The sequence below is a fragment of the Triturus cristatus genome, chromosome 1_2 (assembly GCF_964204655.1).
Source record: "Triturus cristatus chromosome 1_2, aTriCri1.1, whole genome shotgun sequence".
Taxonomy (NCBI): domain Eukaryota; kingdom Metazoa; phylum Chordata; class Amphibia; order Caudata; family Salamandridae; genus Triturus; species Triturus cristatus.
The window spans coordinates 450231121-450249752 of NC_140580.1; the positions used below are offsets into that span (position 1 = coordinate 450231121).

The 18632-nt window shown below is 46.6% G+C and overlaps 1 protein-coding gene across 2 annotated transcripts in view; it reads right to left on the reverse strand.

Moving 5' to 3' along the window:
* BTAF1 (B-TFIID TATA-box binding protein associated factor 1) overlaps nt 1-18632 on the reverse strand; it is an 852875-nt gene that overhangs the window by 568870 nt on the left and 265373 nt on the right. For both annotated transcript variants that reach the window (XM_085606166.1, XM_085606165.1), the window contains exons 10-11: nt 4141-4236; nt 3874-4050 (exon numbers count right to left, since the gene is read on the reverse strand). In XM_085606166.1, the coding sequence (XP_085462292.1) occupies nt 3874-4050; nt 4141-4236 (273 nt within the window). The remainder of the gene's footprint in view (nt 1-3873; nt 4051-4140; nt 4237-18632) is intronic.

Consider the following 18632-nt stretch of genomic DNA (forward strand, 5'->3'; position numbering starts at 1 on the left):
GATCTACAGATGGATCCCCACCGGACCCAGAAGGACAGACACCCAGGCCCTCTTCAGAAACCGCACGCTGGACTACGGCAACACTCTCTACGCAGGAACCTCAGCCAAACTCCAGAAATGACTACAACGCATACAGAACACCTCTGCACGCCTCATCCTCGACATCCCCCGCCACAGCCACATCACAGCCCACCTGAAAGACCTGCACTGGCTCCCCGTCAACAAGAGGATCACTTTCAACCTCTTCACCCACACTCACAAAGCTCTCCACAACACCCGCGAACCTCAATGAACGACTCGCCTTCTACACCCCGATCCGCCATCTTCGCTCCGCTGACCTTGCCCTCGCCACCGTCCTCCACATCCGAGCTACCGCCGGTGGATCGTTCTCTCACCTCGCCGCAAAAACCTGGAACACCCTTCCCATCCGCCTACGACAGACCCAAGACCTGCTGGCCTTCAAGAGGTTCCTCAAGACCTGACTGTTCGAGCAGTAGCAGCAGCCCCGTTCCCCCCCCCCCCAGCATCTTGAGACACTTACAGGTAAGTAGTGCGCTCTACAAATGTACTGGTTTGATTGATTGCATTACTGCACTTACTATGTCTAAGAATTGGTATAGACACTGTAGGGTACAGGGCTCATGCACCTGTTCCCTCACCACTGGTCTAGTGCACCCAGCTAGAGGGGTGCTGACCTCTGCCAGGGGAGTGGGTTGTAGGCATGACACAGGGATGTGTGCCATGTCTACTTCACTTTGTTCTGCACCAAAACATGCAGCCTGCAGAGTGTGTGTGTATATCTCCATCGCTCCATCTGCACCTCCAGGCCAGCGCACTCAATAGAGGGGTGCTTTGAAACGCGAAGGTGCATTCGCGTTCATAAATGCGCGCTCACTCCTAGTTACTTTCAAGAACTCAGAAAAGCACTCAGCGGGACACTCCTGCAGTTATTCAATCCTTTATTGCATGGCGAGCATGGAAAACATGACGCGTTTCGGCTATGCCCTAGTCGAATGTTTTACAAAGTTCGCGCCGAAAAGCAGCGTATTTTAAAGAGGCGTTATGTGAGTCACATGACATTACAATACATGGTCAGTGAAAGAGGACAATCATCTTAATCGCCATATTGGAATGTAGTTTTCCAAACACATGAATGTGAGTTACAGATTATTAAAGCATTTCGCCGTGTATCGGCATGCAAGGTACCTCAGAATTTACCATTATAAAGCCGTGAATCGGCTAACATTACCACATGATAAATATCAAGGCAATAGAATGTTAGTTCCAATATACCTATAATATCGAGGCGACATCTAATGAATCAATACATATTAATTCAAATTAAATGCAGAAAAGAGAAACAAATTGGCCGTAAATCGGCTTACCTCAATTTCAAGCAAAAAATGTTGCTAACATAATGCAGTGTATCGGCTTGAACTGCATTACTATTGCTATTATTGAAACAGTCTAGTGATCCACAAACAAAAACCTCTTACCAAAATTACTATAAAAACTTTTTGTTAAAAAAGGAATATACCAAAAACCCATACCACTTATTAATGAAAGGTATTGTCATCATGATACATATTGCATTTCCCTTCTTTTTCTTGCTTATCAATCTCCAAGATGAACCGATAGTTCCTCCCCCACATTCATGCCGGTTGGATTTTTAGTTCCCAAATCTATGATGTAACGTGACTCAAGCCTACGCAGTTGTTTAATTCTGTCACCCCCCCTGACACTTGCGGGGACCTGATCTAGCCCATAGTAGCGCAGTAGTTCCCTGTTACTACTGTGCTTCTCAGAGTAATGCCTCGCGACAGGATACGTGATGTCATTCTTGGCTATTGCTCGCATATGATCTAAGATGCGTATCTTTACACAATGGATGGTACTGCCCACGTAACGTAAGCCGCAAGGACATTCCAGGCAGTAAATCACGTAGTTAGTATTACATGTGAGGAACTTTTTAATGGGCCGGGGATGCTTTAAGCCAGCAAACAAGCTTTACACTTGCCACAAGGGAAGAAACCTCTAAGATCCCTTAGGGTTCCAGTCGCCTTGGGTCTAGTGGAGAAATGGCTTTGTACCAGATTATCCCGTAGGGATCTAGCTTTCCTGAAAGTTACCAGAGGGGCAGATGGAATATCAGGACCAATGACATGATCCGTTTTCAAAATGTGCCAATTTTTTCTCAACATTTTTTTCAGTTGGTAGGCATCATTAGAAAAGGTTGTCACCATCCTAAATTTGTTGGTACCTGACTTATTCATTACATTTTTCTTTCTTCCCTCTTTCTTTTTCAAAATATCCCTGTTCTGGTCTTGATTCAACAAGGTAGCCCTAGGCACATTTCTCACTTTCTGTAGGGTTGTCTCAATAAATAGTTTGTTATATCCTCTTGCCAAAAACCTGCTCTGAGGGTGGCACAATAAGTGCTGCAGCCCTTAGATGCCTTCCCTGGCCACAGTGCCCATGGTACCTTTTGAAAGGGACTGACATGTGGCCAGAGAGGTGCCTATTGGGGGCCCAAGGTTCAGTTTTGGGAAAGAACGGCCCTGGGAACCTGATTGGCAGGGTCCCAGGGAACATCAAGTCAAAGTGCATCAGTAGTCTAGCAAAACGTGTGTGCGCGCGTGTGCAATAGAAACACAGCTTCCTACAATTGTACCTTGGAGAATGCGTCACAGACTGCATAAACGCTGTGATAGTCACATCTGTCTTAATTTCAGTGTTCACGGTGTGTCTTTACCCTATTTTGGTTGCATTTACTTTCCACTGTATTCCTTGCAACTTTGTGGCAATTATATAAACTCAATAAAAGTTCATCCCCCCCCAAAAAAAAAAAAACTGTCTGAGCATAAGCTTTAGCTCATTAGCATGTTTCACATACATACAGCAATCAGAACTCAAAGGTCACCTAGCACTGCACAACAAAGGGCCACTCACTGCGCAGCAACATGTATAGCAGTGTTTTTAGGAACTTTATTGGTTTGCACTAGAAACCATTTTTCTTAAAATCTGCAATTTATGAAGTGGGTGGATTCTGTTGGAAGTGCAGCAAATCGATAATCTGTGGAAAGCTCCACGGCCGCAGATTCGGTTAATTTGACGCCCTAATAGGTAGCATTACAATTATATTTTATAATTTTTTTGATTCCATACCCTTTACCTCACACTTACAATCAATGCTGAAAATGCACCTGTGACCAAAATCCCCATGATACAAATGCAGATCAACTGTGCAGAGTGACATACTTAAGCAGAACATTTCCACAGAATGAAATTGGTTGACATCTCTGCAAAGCCCCTTTAAACTGGAATCATGCAAACAGTCATGAGAAGTTTGATTTTGTGAAATGCAGAGAAATGCGAATAATCTCAGATTTTAGGACTTGCATCCATTCCTGGTAAACGGCTTTATTCAGAATAAAGTTTTAATAATTCAGTCCACAACTTTCCCAATTATGGCAGAGTCTGTATTAAACAAGGGGCAAACTTGTAATTAGATCTAAGGGATGTAATGTTTATTTCCAAAAGCCTGCACAAGCCGAAGTATGCCCTTACTTTCAAAGACCCAGTCTAGCCCCCTTGAAAGTGAATTTAGGATGAAGTCGTTAATATTCTGTTACCTGCTCAAAATACGGCCTTAGCCACTGCTGGCTAGTTGAAAGTGGAAGAGGCCCATACAAACTAATAAAGTTAAAAGAAATTAACAAACAGGATTATGGATCTTAAAAGATGAGAAGAAAAACTTGTAAGCTTGAAAAATAAGTATACATAATTCAAGAGAAAACAATACAGACCCAAAAACTTAACAGTAACAAATATATTAAACATCTATGACTGAGCTGATCAATAGCAAGCACTTACCTGACGAATTGCCAAGGCATATTTTATTCCTAAGAGGCCACCATGTCTTACTTCCCACTGTTCCTGAGTCAGCAACTTTAGAAGTATCTCTACAGTTTTATGCACCCCAGTCTCATTCATATACTTCAACACGACTCCCAACGTTTGAGCACAGGTTTCCCGAACCGGTGCCACAACCTAGGGTTTAATGCAGACAATGTAAGGGTTATAGCCCGCAGTGGAAGGGGAACAGATCTTAGTTGGAATATCACCAGGGAGAAAACTTACTTCATCTGATACAAAATCTCCAAATCTATCAAGTGCAAAAACACAAAGGAGCCTAATCACCAAATCTTCAAGCCATTCTTGATGTTGTTGCTCCATCTGCAAACAAAAGTATACTTTTTTTTTTAAGATGGCAGTGACAAATTATACTTTACATGAACTCAAACAGTTTGGTTGTATTTCATATGCAAGCAGTGGCAAGTAAAATAAATAAATATATCTTTATATATACACACACACACACACACACACACACACACACATGCAGGTCGACTAAAACTTAGTAAGCAGAGTCAGAGCGTTTCAAGTATATTCATTTCTTCAGGCTACACAGCTATGGAGCATGCAAGGTGCGTTACATCCGCCAGCAACAGCTCTACAAATAACAGAAACCTTTAAGCATAACATTCTCTACCACTCTGGAACTTTTAGAGTGAGCATTCTATTGGCATGTTCTTGTGTTGTCAGAGTCTGTATATGTTTGAGCAGCATTACATCACACAGCATTACATTAATACAAGCTGTAACATGTCCCATGCACACGCATATGAATAGGAAAACAGTACAACACAGTTGCTGTAGTTCACAAATTAAGACTGATGTTTTTAGTATTGAAATGTTTCGCTTTAATGTTGTATTTTCAATCAGGCAGCCAACACGTGTTTCGTCAGCGGGTTGTTGGACCCTAGACTTCTTCAGGGCTGTTGTAACAAAAGTAGATCTTAGACCTTTGAACCAGTGATAATTCTGACCCGGTAGGTCATAATAAATCTGTTGAGCCAGTAAGATGGTAATCCTTTATCACCCCTGTGCGGTTTGTCTCAGATCCAGAATATGTGGTTGATCTGAGGCAAAACACCGTAAAAGCCTCATTCGGCACCTCAATTGGATTTGATCCGAATAAATGAATGAGTATCCGGTTGTAACTGGATACCAGGAACACAAGGAGTGTCTGGCCTACTCGCAGCAGACAGACCCATCCTTAGAATCCTGGGAGTACAACACTTACACAACCTGCCAGGATACTAACCCGTGGCTTGTAGTCCATTTGCACCAAGAAACGTCTTCCCCCATACAAACAAGCAACATTTCTCTATGGCCCAATTACAGAGTACTGGAGCTCTCCATCTCAACACTTTCGATGAAACCACCACCATATTCAACATTTCCTACCTTTTTTGTTAATGTCGCTCCCAACCCCACCTGGCTAGCATCAACAGTAATGAAGCAAGGATAACCTGGGTCAAAAGGCTTAAGAGCCTTGCTTTTACCAATCATGGACTTAACCAGGGCAACGGCCTCACTGCACTCCTCACACCACACAAATTTGACACTCTTGAGCAAATGACTGATGGGACGCAATTTGGTCGCAAAATCCAGAATAAACCTGTAGTAATACTCGCACAACCCCAACTGTGACTTCGCACCAGCTTTGTCAGTTGGGGGGGGGGGGGTTGATGCATTAGCAATGGCTTCCACAAATCCTGGTCTGGGGCTGATCCTTTCCTGTGAGATCAGGTGACCTAAAACACACAAAATGATGGACGGAATGTTGCACATTGGCAAAACATTCACTCCCAGTCACAGATCTGGGTTTAATCCATCGTTATTGTGTTCACCACGCCACCCCAGTTCAGACATGGCCATATGCAAATCAGTCTTGACCCCGTGGGAAGGGTATGCCCAGACGTGGGTCCCGTGCTCACTACGCTACTGGAGTCAAGCTATCCTGGCTGAAGAGGGGTGAAACCCTGAACATGGTCCTAGGATGCTTAATTCCGGTCCAGGGAAGACATGGCTTGGCAGTTCGGGCTGGACTGTTCTCATGAGGCACAGGGTCAAGACTGATTTGCATATGCCATGTCTGAACTGGGGTGGCATGGTGAGCAAAATAATGATTGATTAAACCCAGATCTGTGACTGGGGGTGAATGTTTTGCCAATGTGCAACATTCCGTCCACCATCTTGTGTGGTTTGACCTAAATACCCAACCTCACTGCAGAAGAACTTACATTTCTCAGATTTTAGCACTACCACTTGTTTGTTAAAGTTTAAGTACTCTAGGGAGGATAAAAACGAGACAACACCCTATGCAAAAATCAGTACATCATCTTGGAACACTAGGACACCCTCCACCTCTTTGAGCAAGTTGAACATTACTCTCTGGAATACCGAACGCAAAAGGCATGCAATGGTATTGAAAGGTGAAGAGGTGAAGTGAAAGCAGGAAGATGACGCAACTAAGGATGGAGGTCCACCTGATGCTAGGCACTGGCCAAGTCCAGTTTAGTAAAGAACTTCACCCCTATGATGCACGCAAATAAATCATTTATCTTAGGTAAAGGGTGCGAGTCCACCCAAATTTCCTTGTTAAGGGACCTCAAGTAAACACTGACATATAGCTGCCGGCCCCTTTTGCGAGTGACCACAAGCAGAGAAAGCCACAGAGCATTCAGTGGGCTCTATGATGCCTTTGGCACAAACTCTTCAGTTCTTTTTCCAAATGTTCTCTTGCACTATAAGGCACCCCTTTGAGTTTGTGCTCGATAGGGACAGCACAACCCTTTATAATGATCTTGTGCCTAAAACCACTAATTTTACCTAACTTCTCACCAAATACTGTGGGAAATTTACCCTTCCATTTCTCACCAACATCATTGCAGTCAACCACCAAAACTTACTCTCTGGCTCCTAGGCTTAAAATCATACCAAACAGCCTCTGGCGGAAACCGCCCCAGGATGTTGAGGCCCTTTACTGCCACATAAATCTTGTCCCTGATCTTCCTTCCTTTGAACACCATTTATTCTTCTAATAACCCTAACAGGTCAATCCTGCGACCCTCATACTATACAAGGGAACGGTCAGGCAGCAACAGCAGTGTCTCACCCCATTCTCTTCAAATAACAATTGTGTTAACATGCTGATCCTGGCACCTGAATCTACCAATTGTTTAAGGGTTTTGACCCCCACAGCAACTTCCACTATGGGGTAAACAACACGATGGATCACCCAGTACAGGTCGATAATTTGCACAATCCCCTTGAGTGTATAATTGTTCATCCCCCACAGCAGAGATAACTTCAGTGTCCGACTCTTCATCTAAATTAACTACAAATGCCATAATTTTTGGTAAGATTTGTTTTTGCACAGACCTTGGCGAAATGACCTAATTTTTTTTAAATAGTTCCATTTAACACAGGCTGCACGGCATCTCCCTCCTTTGGGGTGAGGCGTATTGCCACATCAGAAGCACATGTTCCCACTATAAGAACTCACACTCTACCTTGGTGGGTTTAAAGCTTCCAGAGCGAATATTTTGGCCAGACTTGTCGAAATTTACGCGCCCCAACCACATTCACATTTTCTAAGGGTTTGTCATCAACTCCTTCAACGAGACATGCAATATCTCAATGCTTTTAGACACTTTTATAGTCTCTTTAGGCGTGGGATTTCCCATGCTCAACAACTTTCCCTAATTTGTTCGTCTTTGCAATGCACCAAATCTTAAGAGTCCCAATTGCTCCCAAATAAGTTTCAAAGCCATCATGCCAAATCTCCCACCTCACTGGTAGTTCTCCAGGAGTATCCAGAAAACCTGGACGTGGATTAACAGCTTGCATAGTACACATGGTAAAGGCAATAGCAAAATATTCACTATAGCATAACATTAAAAAAAATCACGTTATTTGCTAGGCAGAACACTGATAGCCAACCAAGCAACTGTACTATAAACAGTTAATATGCTGTGAAAAAATAATTTAAAAAGTCTTAAATCACCTACGTGAGAGTCTTGCTTAATATAAATACTAAATGAGCCCAAAAATGCAGGCCAAAATATCACTCTTGCTGATCACAGTACAGATAGTAAGAGACAATATAAATCACCATTGATGCCCCGATGAAGAAAAAGCAGAACATACATCTTAAAGGATACCACATAGAAAGGCAGGGTGTGCACATAACTGTAAACAATTGATAATAAATCCAAACAGTGCATGCACAAAGTACACCTGGTAGTGCACACAACTGCATCAGCACCACAACACGGAGTCGTGGGAGAAAATCCAGATGATGGCAACGCCTTTAGTCAGAGTCGGAAGGCAGTCCAGAACACTATACAGTGATTTACTGTTGCGGTAGCACGGTACGGCTGACATCAGAAGAGCTGATAACCTGTCTGCCATAAACACCGAGATAAGCGCCCTCAAAATGAGGAAAACACTAAACAATAAGTTCTTATATGGGAAAACTCTACAGTACAAATAACATGGGGCCTCTGGTCAATGTCAAATGGAAGGAAAGGCTTTGGCATGCTCAGCTAAACAAAGAATCCCTGTGGCATACAAGTGGTATGCTACTGCAGTAAAAATTCCAATGGGGCAAAGATGAGACAAAGTGAAAATGCCATAAAAGGTTTGCCCTTAGTCTCAATTTTCCAGTAGCCCCAAGTATAAAATAAGAGGTCAGCACACAACAGAACATCTACCAAAATATCTCAAAAAGCAAGGATGCCCCTGTTAATCAGACTCAAAACCTAAGTAGGCCAAAGGGATAGATTAAGGATAGTAAAGGAAAGGTTTCTAGAAGATTGTTTCTTTGTAAGTGAGGAATCTGCAGTTATAAAGTGTATCCACAAAAAAAAAAAAAAAAGAACATTAGCAAACGTAAGAAAGGAGTTACTTACCCGTAACTGCAGTTATCCTGTATTGGTATCTTTCATAGATTAACATGCACAAATCATTCTCCGTCGTTGAAGTGTGAGTCCCACGGGAATGACTCAAGCATGTGAGTCTATGAAAGATACCCCAATACTGGATAAGCAAATGCTACTTACCAGTATGCGTCTGTTCTTGGCATGTAGAGCTGCAGATCTACACACTGTGCATAGATCGCAATCTGGTGTTGGGCCTGGATGTTGCAGTTTTTCTCTTGGAAAGTCTTTGGAAGTCACGAGGTATGTGACTACTCCTTTGGATCATATTGCGCATGGGCTTCGGCTCCATCCTCAGATTGTTTTTCGCCAGCAGGGAAATGATGGAACGTAGTAATAAACAGTGAAGATGCCCATGTATGTTGTATCTAAATAAGATATAGTGGAACAGATAAAGGTAGCCGGGTGGGCGTGTGTAGATCTGCAGCTCTACATGCCAAGAACAGATGCATACTGGTAAGTAGCATTTGCCGTTCGAGGCATATGAGCTGCAGATTACACACTGCATAGATTGTATAGCAGTACCCATCCCTAGTGGCGACCACCAGTATCTGTTGCAGTGGTTTGAAGGAATATGCTACTTACCAGTATGCATCTGTTCTTGGCATGTAGAGCTGCAGAGTTGTACACTTAGCATAGATCGCCATCTGGTGTTGGGCCCGGATGTTTGCAGTTTGTTTTTGTTCTTTGGACAGTCTTTGGAAGTCACGATTTCGGTGACTCCTCGTTCGGTCCATACTGCGCATGGGCTTCGGCTCCATCCTCAGATTGTTTTTCGCCAACAGGGAAATGATGGAGGGTAGTAATAACAGTGAGAAACCCATGTGTGTTGTATCTAAATAAGATGGACTGGAACGGATACAGGTAGCCGGGGAGGCGGGTGGGCGTGTACAACTCTGCAGCTCTACATGCCAAGAACAGATGCATACTGGTAAGTAGCATATTCCGTTCGAGGCATATGAGCTGCAGATTGTACACTTAGCATAGATTATATAGCAGTACCCAACCTTAGCGGCGACCACCGGTATCCGTTGCAGTGGTTTGAAAAAGTGTCTTTAGTACAGCCTGGCCCACACTAGCTTGCTGCTTGGAATGCACATCTACACAGTAATGTTTTGTGAAGGTGTGCGGTGTTGACCATGTGGCTGCTTTGCAGATGTCATCTAAGGGTATGTTCCCTAGAAAAGCCATAGAAGCCCCTAACTTTTTAGTAGAGTGGGCTTTAGGTGGAACAGATAATGTTCTTTTTGCCTTTTGATAGCAAATTTGTATGCACTTTACAATCCACCTAGCTATCCCTGATTTAGAGATGGGGTTGCCTTTATGTGGTGGAGAGAAGGAAACAAACAATTGTTTAGTTTTCCTGAAAGGTTGCGTTCTCTGTATGTAGTACAGTAAAGCCCTCTTAACATCAAGTGTGTGTAAGGCCCTTTCCGCAACAGATTGAGGTTGCGAGAAAAAGACAGGTAATTCCACCGATTGATTGAGATGGAAGGGGGAAATGACCTTGGGCAGAAACTTCGGATTTGTACGAAGTAGGACCTTGCTGTGATGTATTTGTAGGAAGGGTTCCTGTATAGTGAACGCTTGTATTTCACCAACCCTTCTAAGGGAAGTGATCGCTACGAGGAAAGCGGTTTTCCAGGTGAGGAACTGTAGCTCACATTTATGCATTGGTTCGAAGGGTGGACCCATTAGCCGTGTAAGAACTACATTTAGATTCCATACAGGGGAAGGTGGTGCCCTGGGAGGAATTACTCGTTTAAGGCCTTCCATAAAGGCTTTAATAGCGGGCACTCTGAATAGTGATAAATGCTGTCTGTTTTGTAGATAAGCAGCAATCGCTGCTAGGTGTAGGCGTATGGATGAATATGCCAGGTTACACCTGTGAAGATGGAGCAGATAGCATATGATGTGCTGTATGGATGCATCTAAAGGGTTGATTGTATTGTTATGGAAGTAAATTACAAATCTTTTCCACTTTGCGGCATAGCATGCTCTAGTGGTAGGACGTCTGGCTTCCATGATAATGTTCATGCAATCAGGGGGAAGGTTAAGGTATCCAAATTCTAAGATTTCAGGAGCCAGATCGCAAGGTTGAGCTGAGCTGGGTCCGGGTGCCTGATTTCTCCATGGTTCTGGGTTAGGAGGCATGGGGACAGGTGCAGTTTTTGATGTGGCACCACCGATGGCTGTAGTAGTGTGGTGTACCACGGCTGCCTGGCCCATGTTGGGGCTACCAGAATGAGTGTGAGGGAGTGCTGTTGTAGCTTCCTTACCACTAACGGAATTAGTGGGAGAGGTGGAAAGGCGTATGCACATCTGCCTGACCAGTTCATCCATATCGCATTGCCTTTGGACAATGGGTGTGGGTATCTGGCGGCGAAGCTTGGGCATTTTGTTTTCGTGGGTGGCGAAGAGGTCTATCTGAGGATGCCCCCACTGTTGGAAGAATGGGTGAAGAACTTGTGGATGCAGTTCCCATTCGTGTAGTTGTTGCGTTTGTCTGCTGAGCAGATCTGCCATGGTGTTTTGTACGCCTGGAACGTGCTGTGCCAGGAGAAAGATGTTTTGGGGATGTGCCCATCTCCATATGCTCTGGGCTAAGCGGGAGAGCTGGGGAGAGTGTGTCCCCCCCTGTTTTTGGATATAATACATTGCAGTCATGTTGTCTGTGCGAATGAGGACTGCTTTGCCCGAAATCTGTTTTTGAAAAGATTTTAGGGCTAGAAAGATCGCCAAGAGCTCCAGATGGTTGATGTGGAGCGTTTTTTGCTGTGGCGTCCATAGACCTTGCATGGTGAGGTGTAGGAGGTGCGCTCCCCAGCCGGAGAGCGATGCGTCCGCTGTTAGAATCACCTGAGGAACCGGGTCCAGGAACGGCCGCCCTTTGGAAAGGTTTGTGGTGTTCCACCACTGCAGAGAGTGATGGGTGCGGCCGTCCACCAACACCAGATCCGTCAGCTGACCCTGGGCCTGGTTCCACTGTTGTGCTAGGCACTCTTGAAGTGGACGCATGTGGAGTCTTGCATGGGGGACTATGAAAATGCAAGACGCCATCATTCCTATGAGCTTCATAAACACTCTTGCTGGAAGAGTGTTGAGGAAGGAATGTTTTGCGCAAGGCTTGTATGCTTGCGATTCTGGCTGACTTTGGATAGGCAATACCTTTGGAGGTGTCTATAGTGGCCCCGAGATATTGCTTTGTGTGAGATGGTATGAGGTGGGACTTTTGGTAGTTCACCGTGAAGCCTAGCTGGTGAAGCAGTTGGATGGTGCTGTTTGTATGTTGCACACATTGGTCGTAGGACGCGGCTTTTATCAGCCAGTCGTCTAAGTAAGGGAAGACGTGAATATGTTGACGTCTGAGGTGTGCTGCTACTACCGCTAGGCATTTGGTAAACACCAGTGGTGTGGTGGTGACCCCGAAGGGGAGAACCGTGAATTGGTAATGCTGACCGTCCACCACGAACCTGAGGTACTTCCTGTGAGAAGGGTGTATTGAAATGTGAAAGTATGCGTCTTTCAGATCCAAGGTAGTGAGAAAGTCTCCCTGACAGAGGAGCGGGAGGACTTGTTGTAGGGTGACCATGTGGAAATGATCTGAATGTATGTAGGCATTTAGAGGCCGGAGGTCCAGAATGGGCCTCAGGGTCCCGTCTTTCTTTGGTATTAAGAAATACAGAGAGTAGACCCCTAGATTTTGCTGATTGACGGGGACCTGCTCTATAGCGTGTTTTTGGAAGAGGGAGAGCACCTCCTGTTTGAGTAGTGTGGAATGTTCTTGAGACATTGGACGGTGTCTTGGTGGGATATTGGGTGGGGTAGAAGTTAGCTCGAGACAGTACCCTGACCGAACAATTTGGGTCACCCATTTGTCCGATGTTATGGACTCCCATGCGTGGATAAAGTTTTGCAGTCTGCCCCCGACCGGAGTGGGATGGTCTGGGGGGAGGGAAGGGGAGTCATTGTGCGGGCGGGGTGGCAGAACGGGTGGTGTTAGTTTTGCCTCTGCCCTTATTGTTGTTGCCTCTGTAACCACCCCTTTGGTAGCCCTTTGAAAAGGTATTTTGAGGAGGGGACTTGTAGGAGGTAGAGGCGCTATCGGTGGAGTAGCCTCTGCCTGTGCTACGAAAGGATGAGCGTCGAAAGGAGCGTTTAGGGGCCTGTGATTGTAGTGCCCCCATAGACTTTGCTGTGTCTGTGTCCTTTTTCATCTTTTCTAACGCTTCGTCCACCTTTGGCCCAAAGAGAGTTTGTTGGTCAAAGGGGTGATTTAGTATGGACGCCTGGACTTCAGGCTTGAACCCTGAGATCCTGAGCCAGGCATGACGACGAAGCAGGACACTAGTATTTATGGCTCTAGAAGCAGTGTCAGCTGCATCGAGGGCACACTTAATGGAGGTGTTAGTAATTAGTTTGCCCTCCTGTATTAGTTCATGAGCTTTGCATTTGTGTTTTTCGGGAAGCTCTGTCATAGCGCGCAAGTAGCGCTTGTGTATTTGCATTGCGCCACATGTTTGCAGCTTGGGAGGCGGTGCGTTTGCCAGACGCGTTTAGAAGTTTGGATTCTTTATCCGGCGGTGGGGCTTCTCCGGAGGACTGGGAGTTAGCCCGCTTTCTAGCTGTGGACACAACTAGGGAATCTAAGGGAGCAGGGCCCTTAATGTATGCAGGGTCTGTGGGTGCCGCCTTGTACTTTTTTTCTATTCTAGGGTTCAATACCCTGGCCCTGACAGGATCTTTGAACACCTCTGCAGCATGCTTGGTGACACCTTTAAGCATGGGCAAGATAGATGTGGACTTGTCCTGAATGTCAAATGTATCCAGTAGGAAGTCGTCTTCTACTGGTTCACTATGCATTTCCATCCCATGGTAGTGTGCTGCTCTCTGCACTAAGTGGTGAAACCCTAAGGAGTCCTCTGGAGGAGACGGCCTGGATGGGTATAGGTCGTCCTGAGGCACATCCGGTATGTCAGGGTTTTGGTAGTCTTCCCATGGGTCTGGGGTCCCCGGTGGAGTGGGGTCCATTGGGGCGTCCGCCGGGTCATAATCTGGATCCCCGTAATCCGGATCTGGGGACAGGGTCGGGGAGTGATGAGGTAAGGGTGGCGGAGACCTGGGAGGGGAGGGGGTGGAGGAGGTGGAGGAGGTGGAGGAGGAGGTAGTGGGGAAGGCACTCTGAGAGGAGAAGTAGCAGAGTCCTTCCGCTTCGGTGGTGGAGGAGGAGCCGGAGTGTCAAGGCGTCTTTTTTTGATCATTAAAGTCAATAGCCATGTCTTTGGATCTTTAAATAGAGTCTTTTGCAAAGGGTCTGGTGTAAACAGATCCAGTGGCGCCAAATCGTCCGCTGGCGCCGATGGTTTCGGAGCCGAGGACTTCGATGGTTTCTGTGCGCCATGCTTTTTTGGAGCCTCCGGTTTTTTCGGCGTCGAAGGAGTTTTCGGCGCCGGAGCGTCGGTGCCGACAGATGTGTTTGGTCGGCACCAAGAGTCCAGGCTTCGGCACCGGTGGCTTCGGAGTCGAGCTGGGTATCACTTTCTTCGGTGCCGGATGGTGTTTTTCGGCACCAGGCGTCGGCTGGCTCGAGCCCGAGCTGCCGTGAGACTTTTGAGGCTTCGACACCGGGCCCGAAGGTGGGGTGATGGAAGCTGTGTGCTTGGGTTTACCCAGGCCTGCAGGCGAGGGTGTAACCTGAGTCTCTTTGGTTTTGGGCGCGGGGGTGGGAGGGGGTACAGTACTCACGACCCGCTGCGCCGGTGTGATGTCCTCCATGTCAGAGTCGTCGGCCTCGGAAGCGCTGACGTCGTCCTCCTGCTCGGTGTGTAGTTGCCCCGAAGCTTTGGCGTCGTCTCCGAAGATGTCCGGTGGAGCTGCGGTCGATGAGTGCGCCATGGTGCGTCGAGCTCTTCAATCCCGGATGGTCTTTTTTGATCGAAAAGACTTACAGGCGGGGCAGTCTCTGGCCTCGTGTTCTGGAGAGAGGCAAAGGTTACACACCTGATGGAAGTCGGTGTGGGGAAATTTAGACCCACATTTTGGGCACTTTTTGAACGGAGTCCTTTCCATCGGCCGGGACCGGAGTCGAGGAGGGCCCGAAGGCCGGTGCCGATGTACGGGATGGAGAAAAGTGCCGCTTCGAGAGATGAAGATATGATGAAGAAACTCGAAGAACGAGGATTTTCCGTCGAGGCTGGAACCGTAGAAGTTCGAAGCCGGAGCACGAAGTATCACATCCAAGCCCGATGGCGGAAAAAAACAATCTGAGGATGGAGCCGAAGCCCATGCGCAGTACGGACCGAAGGAGGAGTCACCGAACTCGTGACTTCCAAAGACTGTCCAAAGAACAAAAACAAACTGCAAACATCCGGGCCCAACACCAGATGGCGATCTATGCTAAGTGTACAATCTGCAGCTCATATGCCTCGAACACAATGTTTTGAGTACAGCCTGGCCCACACTAGCTTGTTGCTTAGCCTGCACATCTACACAATGGCGTTTAGTGAAAGTGTGTGGTGTTGACCATGTAGCTGCTTTGCAGATATCATCTAAGGGGATGTTCCCTAAGAATGCCATGGAAGCGCCTATCTTACGTGTAGAGTGGGCTTTAGGGGGAACAGATAGCGTTCGTTTTGCTTTGTGGTAGCAAATCTGAATGCATTTGACAATCCACCTAGCTATCCCAGATTTGGAGATGGGGTTGCCTTTATGTGGTGGTAAGGAAACGAACAGTTGTTTGGTCTTACGAAAGGGTTGTGTTCTCTCGATGTAGTAGAGTAAGGCTTGTTTGACATCTAATGTGTGGAGAGCTCTTTCTGCAACGGTTTGTGGTTGCGAGAAGAATACAGGTAGTTCCACAGATTGGTTTAGGTGAAAAGGAGAAATGACTTTAGGGAGGAATTTTGGATTAGTACGGCGAACAACCTTGTTATGGTGCATTTACAGAAAAGGTTCTTGAATGGTGAGTGCTTGTATTTCACGGACCCTTCTGAGGGAAGTGATGGCTACAAGAAAGGCAGTTTTCCATGTTAGGAATTGAAGTTCACATTTGTGTAGAGGTTCAAAGGGTGGCCCCATTAGTCTAGTGTGAACGATATTTAGGTTCCACACAGGTGAGGGTGGCACTCGGGGGGGAATTATTCTTTTGAGGCCTTCCATGAAGGCTTTTATGGCAGGTACTCGAAAGAGTGATAGATGTTGCCTGTTTTGCAGGTAAGCTGCTATGGCTGCAAGGTGCAGTCTAATAGACGTGTAGGCTAGATTGCATCTTTGTAGGTGTAGTAAATAGCCTATGATGTGTTGAATGGACACATCTAGGGGATCGAAGTTATTGGTGTGGCAATACACCACAAATTGTTTCCACTTGGCTGCGTAGCAAGCTCTAGTGGTAGGGCGCCTGGCTTCTCTAATGACATTCATACAATCAGGAGGAAGATTTAGATAACCGAATTCTAGGATCTTAGGAGCCAGATCGCAAGGTTGAGCTGAGTCTGGGTCTGGGTGTCTGATCTCTCCATGGTTCTGGGTTAAGAGGCATGGAGAGAGGTGTAACTTTTGGTGCGGTACTACAGATAGTTCCAGCAGTGTGGTGTACCACGGTTGTCTGGCCCACGGAGCTACTAGGATGAGAGTGAGGGAGTGTTGTTGTAGTTTGCGCACCACTAAGGGAATGAGTGGGAGAGGCGGAAAAGCATACGCAAATCTGCCTGACCATTTCATCCATATCGCATTGCCTCTGGACAACGGGTGTGGATATCTGGCGGCGAAGCTTGGGCATTTGGCGTTTGTGGGTGGCGAAAAAGTCTATTTGTGGATGCCCCCACATTTGAAAGTATGGGTGAAGAACTTGTGGATGGAGTTCCCACTCGTGGATTTGTTGTGTTTGTCTGCTCAGCAGATCTGCTATAGTGTTCTGGACTCCTGGGACATGTTGGGCTAGGAGGAAGATTTTTTGGGGTATGACCCATCTTCATATGCTCTTTGCTAGTTGAGAGAGCTGCAGAGTGTGTGCCGCCTTGTTTTTGTAAATAGTACATGTCTGTCATGTTGTCTGTGCGAACTAGGACGGCCTTGCCTGATATGTCTGTCTGAAATGCCTTTAGTGCTAAGAATATTGCCAGTAGCTCCAGATAGTTGATGTGGAGCAACTTTTGCTGAGGTGTCCACCTGCCCTGCATGGTGTGATGTAGTAGGTGAGCTCCCCAGCCGGAGAGCGATGCGTCCGCTGTCAGTACTATCTGAGGAACAGGGTCCAGGAACGGTCGCCCTTTGGAAAGGTTTTTGGTGTTCCACCACTGCAGAGAGCGATGGGCACGACCGTCTACCAACACCAGATCTGTCAGTTGACCCTGGGCCTGGTTCCATTGGCGCGCTAAGCATTCTTGGAGACGACGCATCTGGAGTCTTGCATGAGGTACTATGAATATGCAAGAGGCCATCATTCCTATGAATTGCATGAACACTCGAGCTGTAAGATAGTGTTCTGGTTGAAATTTAGCACGTAGGGCCTGAATGTTTGCTATCTTGGCAGGACTGGGGTAGGCTAGCGTTCGAGGTGTCTATCGTGGCACCTAGGTATTGCTTTGTGGGACGGTCGCAGATGGGACTTCGTGTGGTTAACTGTGAAGCCCAGTTGGTGAAGTAGGTGTATAGTTGCGTGAGTGTGTTGTACACACTGGTGGTATGAGCTGGCTTTTATAAGCCAGTCGTCCAGGTATGGGAAGACATGTATGTGTTGTCTTCGCAGATGTGCTGCCACGACCGCAAGGCACTTGGTAAACACTCGCGGTGCTGTGGTGACTCCGAATGGGAGCACTTTGAATTGATAGTGTTGACCGTCCACTACAAACCTGAGATATTTTCTGTGAGCTGTGTGAACGGGAATGTGGAAATAGGCGTCCTTGAGGTCCAGGGTGGCAAGGAAGTCGTTTTAGGAGAGATGGGGAAGTACCTGCTGAAGTGTGACCATGTGGAAATGGTCTGAATGTATATAGTGATTTAGGGGTCCGAGGTCCAGGATGGGCCTTAGAGTGTCGTCCTTTTTTGGTTTGAGTAAATATAGGGAGTAAACGCCCATATTTTGTTGTTGGGTAGGAACTGGCTCTATCGCACTCTTTTGTAGGAGGGAGATTACCTCCTGCATGAGAAGTGACGAATGTTCCTGTGACATTGGGCGGTGTTTTGGTGGAATGTTTGGGGGGGATTGATTTTAGTTTGAGACAATAGCCTGACCAAATTATTTTTGTCACCCATTTGTCTCAGGTGATAGTAGCCCAGACATGAAGGAAATTTTGTAGTCTGCCCCCGACTGGAGTGGGATGGTCTGGGGGGAGTGAAGGAAAGTCATTGGGTAGGAGTGGAGGCAGAGCGGGAGGTATTAGTTTTGCCTCTGCCTTTATTGCCGTTACCCCTGTAGCCACCTCTGGTAACCCCTAGTGAAGGTGGATTGTGTAGGGGCTTTATATGACGCAGAAGCGCTGTCGGAGTAGCATTTAGATGTGCTTCGAAAGGAAGAACGGCGAAAGGAGCGCCTAGGAGGGTGGGACTGTAAGGCTCCCATAGATTTTGCCGTATTGGTGTCTTTCTTCATCTTCAAGGGCTACGTCTACGTTTGGGCCAAAGAGATGTTCTTGGTCAAAGGGGTGGTTAAGGATGGAAGCCTGTACCTCTGGTTGAAAACCGGAAATGCGCAGCCAGGCATGCCTACGGAGGACGACGCTGGTGTTAATTGCCCTAGAGGCGGTGTCGGCAACATCGAGGGCACAGCGTATGGAGGTGTTGGTG